Source organism: Malania oleifera, chromosome 1, assembly GCF_029873635.1.
Source record: "Malania oleifera isolate guangnan ecotype guangnan chromosome 1, ASM2987363v1, whole genome shotgun sequence".
NCBI lineage: Eukaryota > Viridiplantae > Streptophyta > Magnoliopsida > Santalales > Ximeniaceae > Malania > Malania oleifera.
In genome coordinates this window covers 151,308,538-151,323,753 of record NC_080417.1, presented here as the reverse complement: position 1 = coordinate 151,323,753, position 15,216 = coordinate 151,308,538, and the positions used below count along the sequence as shown (strand labels likewise).

At 37.7% G+C, this 15,216-nt stretch overlaps 1 protein-coding gene across 1 annotated transcript in view; it reads right to left on the bottom strand.

Moving 5' to 3' along the window:
* The window catches only part of LOC131144187 (glycerophosphodiester phosphodiesterase GDPDL4), a 63,192-nt gene that overhangs the window by 21,866 nt on the left and 26,110 nt on the right, over positions 1 to 15,216 (bottom strand). Inside the window, exons 3-6 of the mRNA XM_058093057.1 lie at positions 10,562 to 10,680; positions 9,955 to 10,453; positions 4,134 to 4,172; positions 3,697 to 3,978 (exon numbers count right to left, since the gene is read on the bottom strand). Coding sequence (XP_057949040.1) covers positions 3,697 to 3,978; positions 4,134 to 4,172; positions 9,955 to 10,453; positions 10,562 to 10,680 — 939 coding nt within the window. The remainder of the gene's footprint in view (positions 1 to 3,696; positions 3,979 to 4,133; positions 4,173 to 9,954; positions 10,454 to 10,561; positions 10,681 to 15,216) is intronic.

The window sequence follows — 15,216 nt, the reverse complement described above, 5'->3', positions numbered from 1 at the left end:
TTGCCAAAAGGGTCAAAAGTTGCATCCTTATAGGAAGCAGGCTCACAATGGGAATGAAGAGAAACTAAAAAAGTAGCAAAACTAGAATAATAACAGAATTAGATGCAAGAACATATTAATCAAGATGAGAAGGGGGCTTACGCAATCGTGTTGGATAACGAGAAGATGCAGGGTCCACATGATCGGAAGATGAAGAGGAGTCCGCCAAGGAGAATGGGGGATTTGTGCCTGCAAAAGAAAGTGAAGAACAAAGAGAAGAAATAGGAGCAACTGGGGAAGACTCTAGATTAATATCACAAATAAATGGATCAATATTAACAAGTTCAAACTCATTTAAGATGCTAGAGCTTGTTGGAATAGAGAAGAAAGGAATGTGTTCAAGAAGAGTGACATGATGAGAAACATAAAGTTTTTGTGTTATCGAATCAGAACAACGATATCCTTTTTGTCCATTACCATAACCAAGAAACACACACATAGAGGATCGTGTAGACAACTTAGAGCACTCAGTATGAAGACGAAGGACAAACCATGTGCAACCAAATACTCTCAAATGAAAATACTCTAGAGTCTTGTCGTACAATTTTTCATAAGGTGAGACTCCCAAATTAAGAGCAGTAGGAATTTTGTTAATCAAATATGTGGCAGTGAGAACTGCTTCTCCCCATAAAACTTTGGGAACATCACTAGAAAGGAGAAGGGAGCAAGCTGTCTCAATGATGTGTCAATGTTTTCTTTCAGCCACACCATTTTGCTCAGGAGTGTCTGTGCACGATGATTAATGTATGGTGCCATCAGAGGTGAGTAGGGTGGAAAAATTAGTAGAAGTAAATTCCCCCCCCCCCCCCCCAAAAAATCGCACCCGAAACACTTAATGACAGTTGAATGTTGTGTTTGAACCAAAGCATGAAACATTTTATAGATGCTAATGAAATCAGAACGTTTCTTCATAAGATATATCCAAGTAAAACAAGTATAATCATCAATGAAAGAAACATAATATCAGGACCCTCCCTTTGAGGCAATAGGAGCTGTCCCCAAACATCAGAATGGATTAGATCAAATGGTGCAAGAGACACTGACGTACTTTTATTAAAGGGCAGAGAATTTTGCAAGCTTACAACCACTACAATCAGAAAGGTCATGAGAAAATAATTTTCCTAAGACACCTGTAGAAGCCAAAAATCTCAATCGAGAAGTAGAAACATGCCCAAGATGTGAATGTCATAAATAAAAAGTAGAAGAATTGGAACTCAAACGAAAAGATGACAAGTCAACACTAGAACCAACAAATTCTTTGACCCGAAGCTCTTCTAACACGTACAATCCCCCCTTCCTACGGCCTATCCCAATCAGCTTCATGGAATGTGGATCCTGCACAAAACATGAGGTTGGAGTAAAAGAAACACAGTATCCAAAATCACATAGTTGACTAATAGAAATCAAATTCAATGAGAGTTGAGGAATACAATAAACATCAAAAGGACACAAACAAAATGAAATGATGGAACCAGTACCTACCAATGGCAGCTAAAACAGACGAAGGCGTCAAGGTAGAAGATATTGATGTAAATAGAGAGAAGTTATTTGACATATGATGAGTAGCACCTGAATCAAAAACCCAAGTAGACGGAGATATACCTAAAGTGGATGAAGAGGATATGGAGGGAGAAACAGATAAGACATGAGGCTTTGATGTAGATTGAAGCTTCTGCAACTGCTCTATAATAAGAAATGATGTAGGCACAGTGGGAGACGACTCTGCTGATGATGTAGTGGTTGCAATGTGATAATGCCTAACCTTCGAAGTCTATTGTTGTCCCTTAATAATAATGGACATTGAGTCTTCCAATGACCCTTCTGCTTGCAATAACTACACTTCTCAATGGCAACTGTCTGACGTTGATTTTGACCATTGGAAGATAGCTTATATGAGACAACTAAATCAACAACCACTTCAAATGCAAAGAACTCTCAATTGCTCAATTTCCCAAAAAACAGAATAATTAATAAATTCAGAAACAAAAGCACTGCAAACACTTGATATTTTGCCAGATGATTTGACTCTCACAAATCAAACTCAGAAAGTCCAGACATACAATTGAATCCTTTCTGTCAACTGTAAATAATCAAGAGTATCATCGTATAGGAAAGTGGGGTAAAGGAAAAGTGTAACCCAAATTGACGGAGCAGGAGCGACGGGAGCAGGTGATGTTAGAAGAGACAGAGACTGCGCCTGCTGGCTCGTCTGTGAGTGCGACTCTGCAAGTGCCGAGTGGAGAGTGCAAATAACCTTTACTGATTCGACAACTAATGCAGTAAAGCAAAAGACCAAGAGGCTGCAGACGGTGCGGACAGTACGAGGGTCTGCAATTTCCGGTGAGGCAGAGGAGGGAGCGATTCTGGTGGCGAGGAGGGTACGATTCCGACAAGAAAAGACCAAGAGGCTGCAGACGGTGCGATGGTCTGCAATTTCTGGTGAGGCGGAGGAGGGTGCGATTCTGGAGGCTGCGATTCCAGAGAGGCTGCAGATGGTGCATACGGTGCAAATGGTGCAGACGGTGCGACAGTCTGCAATTTCCGGTGAGGCAGAGGAGGGTTGCGATTCCAGACGGTGCAGACGGTACGATGACGACGAATGCTCTGCAGGGAGAAAGAGTTCCAAACAACCACCTAGCAGCGACTATACACGAAGAGGATCGACTACTCCGATACCATGATAGAGTTCACAATCCAATGCAAAAGAGAGAGAGAGAGAGAGAGAGAGAGAGAGAGAGAGGAGGCTGCGCGCAGGCCTGCCAGAATTCCATTATCTGAAGCAACAACTACAAAGAGAGTAAATACATAAAAGAAATAAACCTAAACCTAATATATCTACATAGACTAAAATGCCCCTACTAAATATATATATTATCTAACAAGCATGATAGTGATTCTGATCCTAAACCCATCGCAGAGGAGGGGTGATGGACCATGCATGTTTCTCAACAGCAAAAACAGGCATATTGAAAACCAAAAAGGCTCATTAACCAGTGCTTCCAGCTAAACCATATGCAGGAAAATAAACTAATTACAAGAACTAACCCAAACCCGAGGCACATCCCCAAGTCAGGACCAAAAATCCAATCCGATTCAGACCCCTTGATCAGCACCAGCCCAGAGGCATGGGGATGGAGCACGCATGTGTTTCTTATGGCATTAGGCAGGCATATTGAAAACCAAAACAGCAAATTAACCAGTGTTCTCCAGCAAAAAAGGAAGCAGAAAATTTACTAATTACAGGAACTCTTAATCTAAACCCATGGACTCGGATCCCATGATTATTATGTGTAACTCAGTTCTAATGACCATGCTCTACTCAGCAGTGCTGGACCAATTGCTGGCCTGCCATAGTGTGGCCCTACATCAATAGAACCTTAGAATTCTGCCAAAATACACCAGACAGTTCAAAGAAATTTTTTCTATGGACATATGTGCAAGATTTATATTTATTTTTGAAAATTTTATCTGTCCAGCCAGTATGTGAAGCAAACCAAATATATAAAGCACAAGAATTCCCAGATATTAAGGAGAAAGAAAAAAAAGAAAATGGGGGAGAGAGAGAGAGAGAGAGAGAGGAAAGGAGGTAGGGAGGGAGGGAGGGGGGAAAAGAGCATTACATCTAAAACAAGCAAATGAAAACCAGCCTCAACTTACGGGTCAGGCTTTGAATTTGTGCCCATGTGAGGCTGAAGGTATATATTCCACTTTGTCCCCCAATCTTTGGAATGCTTGTTGTAAGGTCGCTAAATGTTTCAGCAGCGTTTGAGCTATCTATAAGATTTACTGAGCCTAAGCAAAATGGAATTCCATCCTTTGTCATTTGAACCAAGCAGTCAACAACATCAGCACCATATGAAATAGCTTTCGTATATGCTATATCAGTACACCCAGGGAAATCTCCACTTGCTCCATTGAATGAGATAACCAAAGGCTTTGCTGAAGCACAAACATGGGGAAACAAGTAGTTAGCATTGATGTCCGGATAACGTTGCTAATGAATTAAAAGTTTAAAACATACAGCTGAGGTCGGAGCAAGCCACATTAAAAAAAGAAAAAATGAGAGGAAAAACCAAAATAAAACAATAGCATACCTTGTCCCAAATAATTTTTGCCGAGGTGAGAAAAGCAGCCTGCAGATTTAAAAAGAAATCAGCAACTGGAGGCAAACGTATCTTAAAACTAAGGAATATAATTATACAAACTGTAGAAAATATTACACAAGTCCCCAAAAAGGACATCCCAAAAGCTAGAGTTTTGGATTTCCATGATGGAGGTCTTAGGTTCTAATATTGAGAGGCATGGAAAGAAGTATGGATGGGAGGCAGGCCACCTGACAGTGTAGCCCAGGCTCAATGGGCTTTTGATGGAGTGAAAAAACAAAAAAACAAAAAAACACTGGGCAAGAAGCTGTAAATAATCTCACATTTTCTCAAAGTGGAGTGGGCTTGTAGGCCTCTCTAAAGAAAGGGAGAGCAAACAAATAGAAGCCACTGCAGTAACTGGGGCACACAGATTCAGCACATATAAGGGAATTACAGATTGTTCTTCAGGCTACTCATGCTGACAGGGGTAGGTGGCCATGTAAGGTTTATAAGGGGTCTGGATTAAGATCACAACTTAGATGTATTGTGTTAGTATATTTTAATATTATTTTAATATTATTATTTTATCTTGGAAAAGAAGATGTATATTATTATTTATCATGAAGATGTATCTTGGATTGGGTTATGGTCATTTATTCATTTATCTCTTAAATGCACAAGGTTAATTAGATGAATGTACCTTGAATCTAGGGTTGTATCTACTTAATATATATACATAACTTATTTATTAAGTATATGGAAAATAAAAGATCATTTTGTGCCTATAAATAGATCCTTGAGGCATTAGCACAAGAAAAAAACAATTATCTTCATTCTCATCTTATCGTTCTTCTTTTGAATCTAGAGAGTTTGACAAGCAAAGAAAAGTGCTTTTTTGTGGAGCTCTGGACTCCTCTGTTTGTGCAGAATTAGAGAGAGTCATACGATTCAGATCGGGCTGTTGTATCCTGGGGGAAACAAGTCTTGAGGAATTCTGCTGCACCAGTTCGTGGGCTAAGCCAATAAACCGCAGAGGACTTGAATCTCCTTAAAGAGAGTGAGATATTCGTGTCACAACCTATTTGTGAATCGTGATTTTTATTTTTATTTGTAAATTTATCATTTTATATTATTAGTATTTCTAACAATTTTAAGGAGATTCAAAGTATGGAGCCTACAGTCCTTAAGAAACCGAGTGAAAATGTTGGAGATCGCGACAAGCCTTTTCGGTTTAGAGGAACCCACTTCAAAAGATGGAAAGACAAAAAGGTATTACATAATAAGTACGACACCAAGGAGGAAAAAGGTAAGATGTAATTCTGCAAGAAAATGGTAATACCAATAATGGTAATACCACAAAGGTAAATTTTATTGCTTCCGAACATAATACTTTGCCCAAAGGTCTTTTTCCTAAAAACCCTTAATTAAAACCTAAGAGGAGAAATATGCAAAATAACAATAGACCTCACAAAATGAATAGGGGCAACCCCAATCAAAAGAATTTGAACCAAGGATCCCCTTACAAGCAAAACAACAATGTTTGTAATGTTTGTGGCAAAAGTGGGCATATTACTCGAATTTGCAAATTTCAAAACGTGGACCTATTCCTCAATCTAATATTATTGAGGAACAATTTGTGGCGATGTTTATTGATATAAATATGGTCCACAATATTGAGGGGTGGTGGGCAGACTCAGGTGCTAATAGGCATGTCTGTTATGATAAATCTTGCTTCAACATGTACACTCCTTTTTGAGGAACCAAAAACTATGCTAAAAAATAATATTTTGAGATGAAAGATTTAAGTGAGGTTAATATTATTTTAAGCATCAAAATCACAAGATCGTGTGATGGTATATTTCTTGATCAGTCGCATTATATTGACAAAATTTTGAATAAATATGACTATAATAATTGCAAGCATGTTACTACTCCTTTTGATTCGAGTAATCACTTATTTCCTGTTAAAAATAAGAATGAAGTGATTAATCAAGAGGAATATAATAGCATTATTGGTAGCCTGAGATATGCAACCGATTTAACTAGACCTAACATTACATATACAATAGGAATACTTAGTAGATTTTCGAGCAAGCCGGGAAGAGAACATTGGAATGTTCTTGAATGTGTAATGAAATATTTAGTTGGTACCAAAAATTATGGTTTATTTTTTACTAAGTATCCTGCTGTACTTGAAGGTTTTTGTGATGCTAATTGGAATACTTTGTCAAGTGATTCTCTCTCTACCATAGGTTATATTTTTACTTTAGGAGGTGGAGCTATTGCTGGAAATCTAAAAAACAAACAATAATTGCTAACTCAACTGTGGAAGCTAAGCTTATTGCTTTAGCATCGGCAAGTGAAGAAGCAAATTGGTTAAGAGATATGTTGTATGAAATCCTATTTTGGGAAAAACCAATACCACCTATCCTAATTAATTGTGATAGTACTGCTACAATTGGTAGAGTGAACAACCGTTATTATAACGGTAAATCTAGACCCATAAGAAGAAAACACAGTACTATGAGATCATGTTTGAGTAGTGACATCATTAATGTGAGTTATATAAAATCTTCTGAAAATCTTGGGGATCCATTAACTAAGGCCTTAGCAAGAGAAAGGGTTTGGAATACATCGAGGGGGATGGGATTCAAGCCCGTATAATCATGAACCACGTATGAGGATACCCAATCCAAGGACCAGAGATATTGTAATTGGGTTCAATGGGAAGAACGAATCACATGGTGGTCGTAAGAAATGCACTATTATTTTTAAAACTCATCCCTACGGTGTAAGTGCATTTATCCTGTAACAAAAGAGGTTAAGTTTTTTAAAACTCTTAATGATAATTTGTATCTCTTATGAGTGGGGTATTAGAGTTACAAGAGTACCCTTGATAGATTTCACTTATGTGAGCATGGGAGTGGAGCCGCTCTCTATGAGAATTGGGCTTATTCTCAAATATGCTCATGAAACCGGGATTAGCATAAGGTCAAAACGTGCTGGCTATTAAAGCTCATGTCAATACCTGAGTGGTTATGTGTGAGCAGTAATACTTTATTTCCCTTAAGCAGTCATAGTTCAAGTCTGAGACCACTGCTGAATTGTTCGCTAAGTGAAGGTTCAATGCAAAGCACACCTTCATTATGCATAATTGTTCATCTTTGTTTTTTAAACTCTCTACATGCATGATACATACATAATATTAAAATGAGGGGGGAATTGTTAGTGTATTTTTATATTATTTTAATATTATTATTTCATCTTAGAAAAGAAGATGTATATTATTATTTTATCATGAAGATGTATCTTGGATTGGGTCATGGTCATTTATTCATATATCTCTTAAATGCACGAGGTTAATTAGATGAATGTACCTTGAATCTAGAGTTGTATCTACTTAATATATACATAACTTATTTATTAAGTACATGGAAAATGAAAGGTCATTTTGTGCCTATAAATAGACCCTTGAGGCATTAGCACAAAAAAAAACCAATTATCTTCATTCTCATCTTATCATTCTTCTTTTGAGCCTAGAGAGTTTGACAAGCAAAGAAAGGTGTTTTTTTGTGGAGCTTTGGACTCCTCCGTTTGTGCAGAATTGGAGAGAGTCATATGATTCAGATCGGACTGTTGTATCCTGGGGGAGACGAGTCTTAAGGAGTTCTGCTGCACCGGTTTGTGGGCTAAGCCAATAAACCGCAGAGAACTTGAATCTCCTTAAAGAGAGCGAGATATCCGTGTCTCAGCCTATTTGTGAATCGTGATTTTTTTTTTTATTTGTAAATTTATCATTTTATATTATTAGTATTTCTAACATATTGTATTCCATCCAACTTTCCATTAGTTTGTCTTTTATAATTTCACCGCCCCCTCACAATTGAAAGAAAATTCTTACCAAGCATCTATAGCATGCACCCCCACTTTGATTCAGCAAACAAAATCTAAAGGATGAGTAGTAATTCTACCATGTAAATGAAGATTCTTTGATCCCTAATTACACTGCTATCCCTACAGAAACATTGTTCCACACTAGTTCCTAGTTGTACAAAATAAAATATTAAAATTGGAATATAAAGGACAATTACAATAAGGTTTAGGCCCAACTTTTTACTAGATTTTTCAGAAATTGAATGCATTCAGGAAAATGGAGGTTTTTAAAATTGGAATATAAAGGACAATTACAACAAGGTTTAGGCCCAATTTTTTACTAGATTTTTCAGAAATTGAGTGCATTCAAGAAGCTGGAGGTTTTAATCAATTGAGGATAAAATGAGAGGGGTCATTCAAGGTTTGAGAGAGAGAGAGAGAGAGATCTTTAATTAAAGGAGCTCCATGGAGATGCCTAACCAATCATTGAGTTCAGCTCTAAAATTCCCTGAACATCAAAAAAACAAAAAAAAACAAAAATAATAGAAATAACCTGAGTGATTGTACTTTGGAGTTTCTGTACAGGTAAACCTTGTCCTTCAAAAACTTCTGTTTCTCTTGCACCAAAACACTCCACAAACGACAGTGAAGAACTTTCATGCATACCTCCTTAGATTTGCCTCTCATACCATATTTTTTCCAGCTTCAAAGGAGGGATCTTACATCCTTTTTCAATGCTACAGCAGTCTCTGTAGCCACCCAGAAAACACATGGTGCAACAAAGGGTGGTTGGGAGTTTCTTCTGAGAATTTAAACATGCAGTACCTATTGATCAAGATAACCCTCCTTTTCCATAGGTTGTTTCCACTTAGGATTGCTCCCCAGTTGCTCCTAATAAAAAGACACAACTTTTCTTGGAGCCACAACCTTCCAAATAGTCCTCAACGGGGAAATGATGGGTGTTGTCAGCCCCCAACCTTCCAAGCAGTCTTTCAGGGAAAAACGATGGAATTGTCAGCCACCAAACTTATGAGGCTATGTGCATCAAAAACCAGAATTAAACGCCTAGCTTAAATTGTGGTTACAAAACCAAGATATGATCCAAAAAATGAGGTTAATGTGAGAATGATATGACCTATGATTCAACAGGGAATGTGGCCTCTACTCTCTAGAAAAGGTGAATGGGGATAAGGGATTCATATAGACAAATAAGGTATTCATAAGCTAAGGTCAGACTATATGAATTAAAAATATTTTTCAGTCGATGCTTCACTCGAAATGATGCCTCTAATTTAAAAGAATTATCGGCAGCTTAGAGAGAGAGAGAGAGAGAGAGATATGCATACACTAGGTACACATTGTGCGCATGTATGTGAAAATGGAATACAGCAACTGTTAATATCCCAATATAGCAAAAGAAAGATATTTTGCCAAATTTCTTTTCCTAAAATTTTCCTCGTTCACAAGTAGTATGTGACATTATCTATTGGAATCCAGTACAAATTTAACTCAAAGTGAATTGAGTTTCTCAAAACCAATATTGATCTACATTTCTTGCAGAGTGCAGTATTCTTTGTATGCAATTTGGAGGTTGCTAGATTACCACTCTACCTAAAAGCTTAAGCTATTAGATTGTAGGCCAACAATATATAGCTTAAGCTATTAGATAGTAGGCTAACAATATATATCAAGCTTTAACACTCCCCCCCACGTGCAGCTCGACAGCACATGAAAAGATAAATACACGATAAATAAATACACGATAAATAACACTCATTATAGGAAACACAATAATTTTTTTTTAAACATCACAAAATAAATGCGGGCAACAAGACTAGAACCCAGGACCTCCTGGAAACCAGCTCTGATATCATGTTAGATTACCACTTTACCTACAAGTTTAAGCTATAAGATTGTAGGCCAACAATTTATCAAGCTTTAACAGAGGTCGACTTACCAATAGCCTCTGCTGGAGTTATTGGGAAGTCAGACAGCACACCATCAACAGAGAAGGCCCCATTGTCAATGAAATACAAATATTCAGAGACCGGATTATAACTGAAATTGTAGCTAAAAGGAACATCATTGGCAAAATCAGATGCAAAAACTTCTAGCCCTTCATTATGAGCATCAACCACAACAGATGTATGAGGTTGTAAATATAGACTATCAACTGGCCATATGTAATTCTTTGGCACAAGTATTCCAGAAGCAAATGTCTTCACAAATGTAAGATTCTTTAAGAGAGAACCAAAAGTCTGGTTGGTCGAAGGCTCAACTTCATCTTTTCCTAAAAACCGGAAGACCAGTTTTGTTGTGCTTGGCTTATATCGTGCAGTGATACTGCGCAGAAAATTCACCTCTGTTGATGAAATATAATTAACAACAACAGTTCTAGACACAGAAAGCACAAAGCTTCTCATACTCAAATTCTTCTGCTGGTAGAATCTGTCATGCTGTAAAAGAATTATACAAAGAAGAAAGTGTGTTCACTCAAACTGGAACTTAATACTTTAAGAACAATGGTGGTGAAGTGTAAAAGCAACTTATAATTTAATCCTTACCTGAATATTCAACCATAAGCCTGCAGGTCGTTTCAGCAACCCAGCCACATCTCTAACAGTCATGATCTGGAACAGACTCTGATCAAAATCAGGAGATCGAGAAAAAACTCCTTGAGTTACTGTCCAAATAACAAAGGAAGTGTCAGCATTCTTTAGAATATGTCACGTCTAATGTACAGCACATGAAAGATTAATAAACAGCAGAATACTGATAATGTTCTTCAGAAACACTAGCAGTCACTTCCAGTATTTCAGAACCAGACACCTAAAAATAGAATAGGTGAATCCAGAATGGAAAGACCCCCTAATTGCTTTATTTGACAACAGAAAAGTATATCTACAGAGCCGAAGGCAGAGGGAGTCCAGTGGGCCTGCTACATGGCCTTCAAGTCTTCTATAATTCATTTGTTTATATGATGTTATATTATTACGGCCTTCCAGCCAAACATTGTCTAGAAATCCCGAGTATCTTGGAGTAATTTATTGAAGTATACATGTAAAGAATTGTATATTCTTGAGAGAGATTCTTTTAGGAGATTATTTCCATATTTAGATTTCCAGATTGGATTATAAATATTGTGTATTGATTTGTACAAAATTATTCAAAAAATACAGAAATCATTCATTCTGATTTCACACTGTACAATTTTTTTAATAATCCCAAATATAAATGTTTAGGTTCCCCATTAAATCAAAATTTTAGTATTTCCCTATATAAGAATTAAGCCTATGATCCACCTAGTTAAACAATCAAACTACTTGATTCAGACAATAGGAGGATCAAGAAACAGGAAAATTAAAGTTTATAGGAAACCTTCAAATTCTGTTATCATACAAGCAAAACAATAATTAATTATTTTTTTTAGAGAATTCCACTTGTGAGTTTGTCCTGCATTGGAAAAACTAAGTAGATGATGGGTACTTCTTATGTTGGGCCTCAAACTCAATAGGCTTAAACTTTTGGATCAAGTTGGTACGTAACCATGTATATCAAGTCTGTGCAAAACTCTCAGTGCTAAAAAGTGTAATCAATGCCAACAATTTGTAACTTTGGGCAAGAGACATCGTAAAGTCCAGGTGTGAAGCTAATTCTCTTGACGTGCTAATAGCTGGAGGGCCAAGTGTGTCACCGAGACCGATAAGGATCATCTAAGCCTGGAAGATGGATCCAAATAAGGTCAAGACATGGGAGGTAGGATTGGTTTGGAGGCACATGAAAAGCAATCTAAGGCACGTAAAGCACAAGGATAAGGCCCACTTGAGCAACTATTGGATAATTGGGCATACTCCAGCGAGGGAGATGGTTTCTGCTCAAGGGGGAGAGCTCGAATCAGGCTTGAATGTCCATGCATGTGTTTCTGAGGGTGTAGACATATGGAAGAGGAGCAGTGTTGAATTGACTCCCTGTTGGGAAAATATTATATATGAACTAATTCCCATAAGTAAATCAATGGAGTAATGCAAACAATAAAAAATTGAGACACAAGAAATTTAACGTGGTTCCCTCAAATGTTGAGGTACGTCCACGGGGCACGGCAGTCCAAATCCACTATCACCAAATATGTTGTACAAAGTGGATACAAAAGGCATTTGCCTTACAAATACACAAGAGTGTATAAACAAATGTAGCAAGATGGAAATGCCTCACCAAATATTCTGAACAAAGCTCCAAAGAACCAACCAAAAGACCATAATAAAAAAAATCCAATATGCTGTAAATAATATGCAGCTGGAGACACACGAAGAAGAAGCAGCAGTAGCTTACTGCAGTGAAGAAGATGACCAGCGCTGGTGCGTGGGCGTGCTGCAGGTGCTGGCTGCAGGCGCTGGGAGCTGGTGAGGAGAAAACAGAATGGAGATCACAGCACTCTGAGAGAACCAAAAATCTGAATGAAAATAAAATATTGGAGCAGCCACTATTTTTCAGATCAGTGCGCATGAAGCGCTGCTTGGGAGAAGCCTAGGAGCAGCTAGGCATGGCAGACAAGCTTCTTGAGAAGCCAAACAGCATTAAAAAAAACTTTCCAATCTCTTGGGCCCCACAAGGAGGGAAAAACCCAACAAATCTCCCCCTCTCGACTTATGGGGACGACTCCACCAATCCAGCCAAAACTCTACACTTCACATGTTTGTCCCAAGACAATGCTTTTGTCATCATATCCGAACCATTATCATCAGTGTGAATTTTGTCAAAATGCAATAATTTCTTATCTAACACATCCCGAATCCAACGATATCTAACATCAATATGTTTTGACTTTGAATGGAAGATAGAATTCTTACTCAAATGAATTGCACTTTGGCTATCACAATAAACAACATACCTTTCTTGTTCCATGCCCAACTCTTTTAAGAATCTCTTCAACCAAAGTAATTCTTTGCAAGCTTCCGTAATGGCAATAATCTCGGCTTTCGTAGTAGATAGAGCAACACATTTCTGTAATTTAGATTGCCATGCCACAGCTCCCCCTGCAAAAGTCATCAAATAACCCGAAGTGGATTTTCTAGAATCAACATCACCGGCCATGTCGGCATCCGTGAATCCATGGAGCGTAGATTTACCATTTCCAAAGTACAAGCACGCCTTTGAAGTGCCTCTAAGGTATTGGAGAATCCATTTTACCGCTAACCAATGCTCCTTTCCTGGATTAGAGAGAAACCAACTAACAACTCCAACAGCATAAGCTAAATCTGGTCTTGTGCAAACCATTGCATACATTAAGGAACCAACGGCCGAAGCATAAGGAATTTTCTTCATCTCTTCCTTATCTTTCTCACTTGTAGGACTTTGTTTTGAACTAAGCTTGAAGTGACTAGCAAGTGGGCAACCAACGGGTTTTGCTTTATCCATATTGAACTTCTCAAGCACTTTTTCAATGTAACTTTCTTGAGACAACCAAATTTGCCCTTTTTCACGATCACGAACAATTCTCATGCCAAGAATTTGTTTTGCTGGTCCCAAGTCTTTCATAGCAAAAGACTTGCTCAACTCCAACTTCAATTTGTCAATCTTGGAGAAGTCATGTCCTACAATGACCATATCATCAACATAGAGTAAGAGAATAATATAAGTACCATCCGAAAATTTTTTCACAAACACACAATCATCTAAAGAGGTTTTTGAGTAACCATGATCAATCATGAAAGAATCAAATTTCTTGTACCATCTCCGTGGTGCTTGCTTGTTCCATGTAAATTTCATTTTCCAAGTCACCATGTAAGAAAGCGGTTTTCACATCTAGTTGTTCAACTTCTAAATTCAAGTATGCTGTCATGCCAAGAACAACCCAAATAGATGACATCTTTACAACCGATGAGAATATTTCATCAAAGTCAATTCCCTTTTTCTGACCAAAGTCTTTTACCACAAGCCTAGCCTTGTATCGAAGATTCTTTCCATCATTTTTCAGCCTAAACACCCATTTATTTTTCAAGGCTTTCTTTCCAGGAGGAAGTTTAACCAAATCATAAGTGTGATTGTCAACTATGGAATTCATTTCCTCTTGCATAGCCTCCACCCATTCAACTTTATTTTCATGGTTCATGGCTTCTTGATAGCTTTCGGGTTCCCCTTGATCCATTAGAGTAACATAGTCACTTGATGGATATTTAGATGAAGGTCTTGGCTGTCTTGAAGACCTTCTCAATTGAGCTTGCTCTTGAACTTGTTGCTCCCCCTCATTTTCATCTTCAATATCATTAAGAATTTCATCATTTCCAACATCTTTGAGAGATGGAAGAACATCTTCCATATTTTCGTCATGTGCCAAAGGTGGAGACGGTAAGTCTAAGTCAACAAAATCATTCCCATGAGATTATGGTTGCTCAACCATGCCAAAATCTTCAATTGTTTGATCTTCAAAAAATACAACATCTCGACTTCTAACAATTTTCTTGTCAACCGGATCCCACAATCTGTATACAACTTCATCATGCCCATAGCCAAGAAAAATACATTGCATTGTCTTGTCATCAAGTTTGGATCTTTCATCTTTTGGAATGTGAACAAATGCATGACAACCAAACACTTTCAAGTGATCATAAGTAACATCCTTACCTTTCCAAATTTTTTCAGGAACTTCACCAAGTAAAGGAGTTGAAAGGGACAAATTAATCAAGTCCACCACCGTCCTCATTGCTTCACCCCAAAATGATTTTGGCAACTTCGCATGAGAAAGCATACATCTCATTCTCTCCAGTATAGTGCAGTTCATCCTTTCAGCAATACCATTTTGTTGAGGGGTTTTCTTGACAGTCTTTTGATGTCTAATTCCTTGGCTGTAACAATATGCATCAAATGGGCCAATGTACTCTCCACCATTATCCGAGCGCACACATTTCACCTTCTTTCCAGTCTCCCTTTCAACTTTAACCTAAAAATGCTTAAACACATCTAAGACTTAATCTTTAGTCTTCAAAGTGTAAGCCTAAACTTTTCTTGAACAATTATCAATAAAGGTGACAAAATAAAATGCACCACCATAAGATTTAATTTTCAAAGGACCACATACATCTGAATGTATCAAATCTAAAACATTAGAATTTTTAGTAACAAACTTTGCACGAAAAGGAGCTCTATGTTGCTTACCGGCCAAACAATGAACACAAGCTTTAAAAGAGATACCTTTCATCCCGGGTAGGAGCTTCTTTTTGAA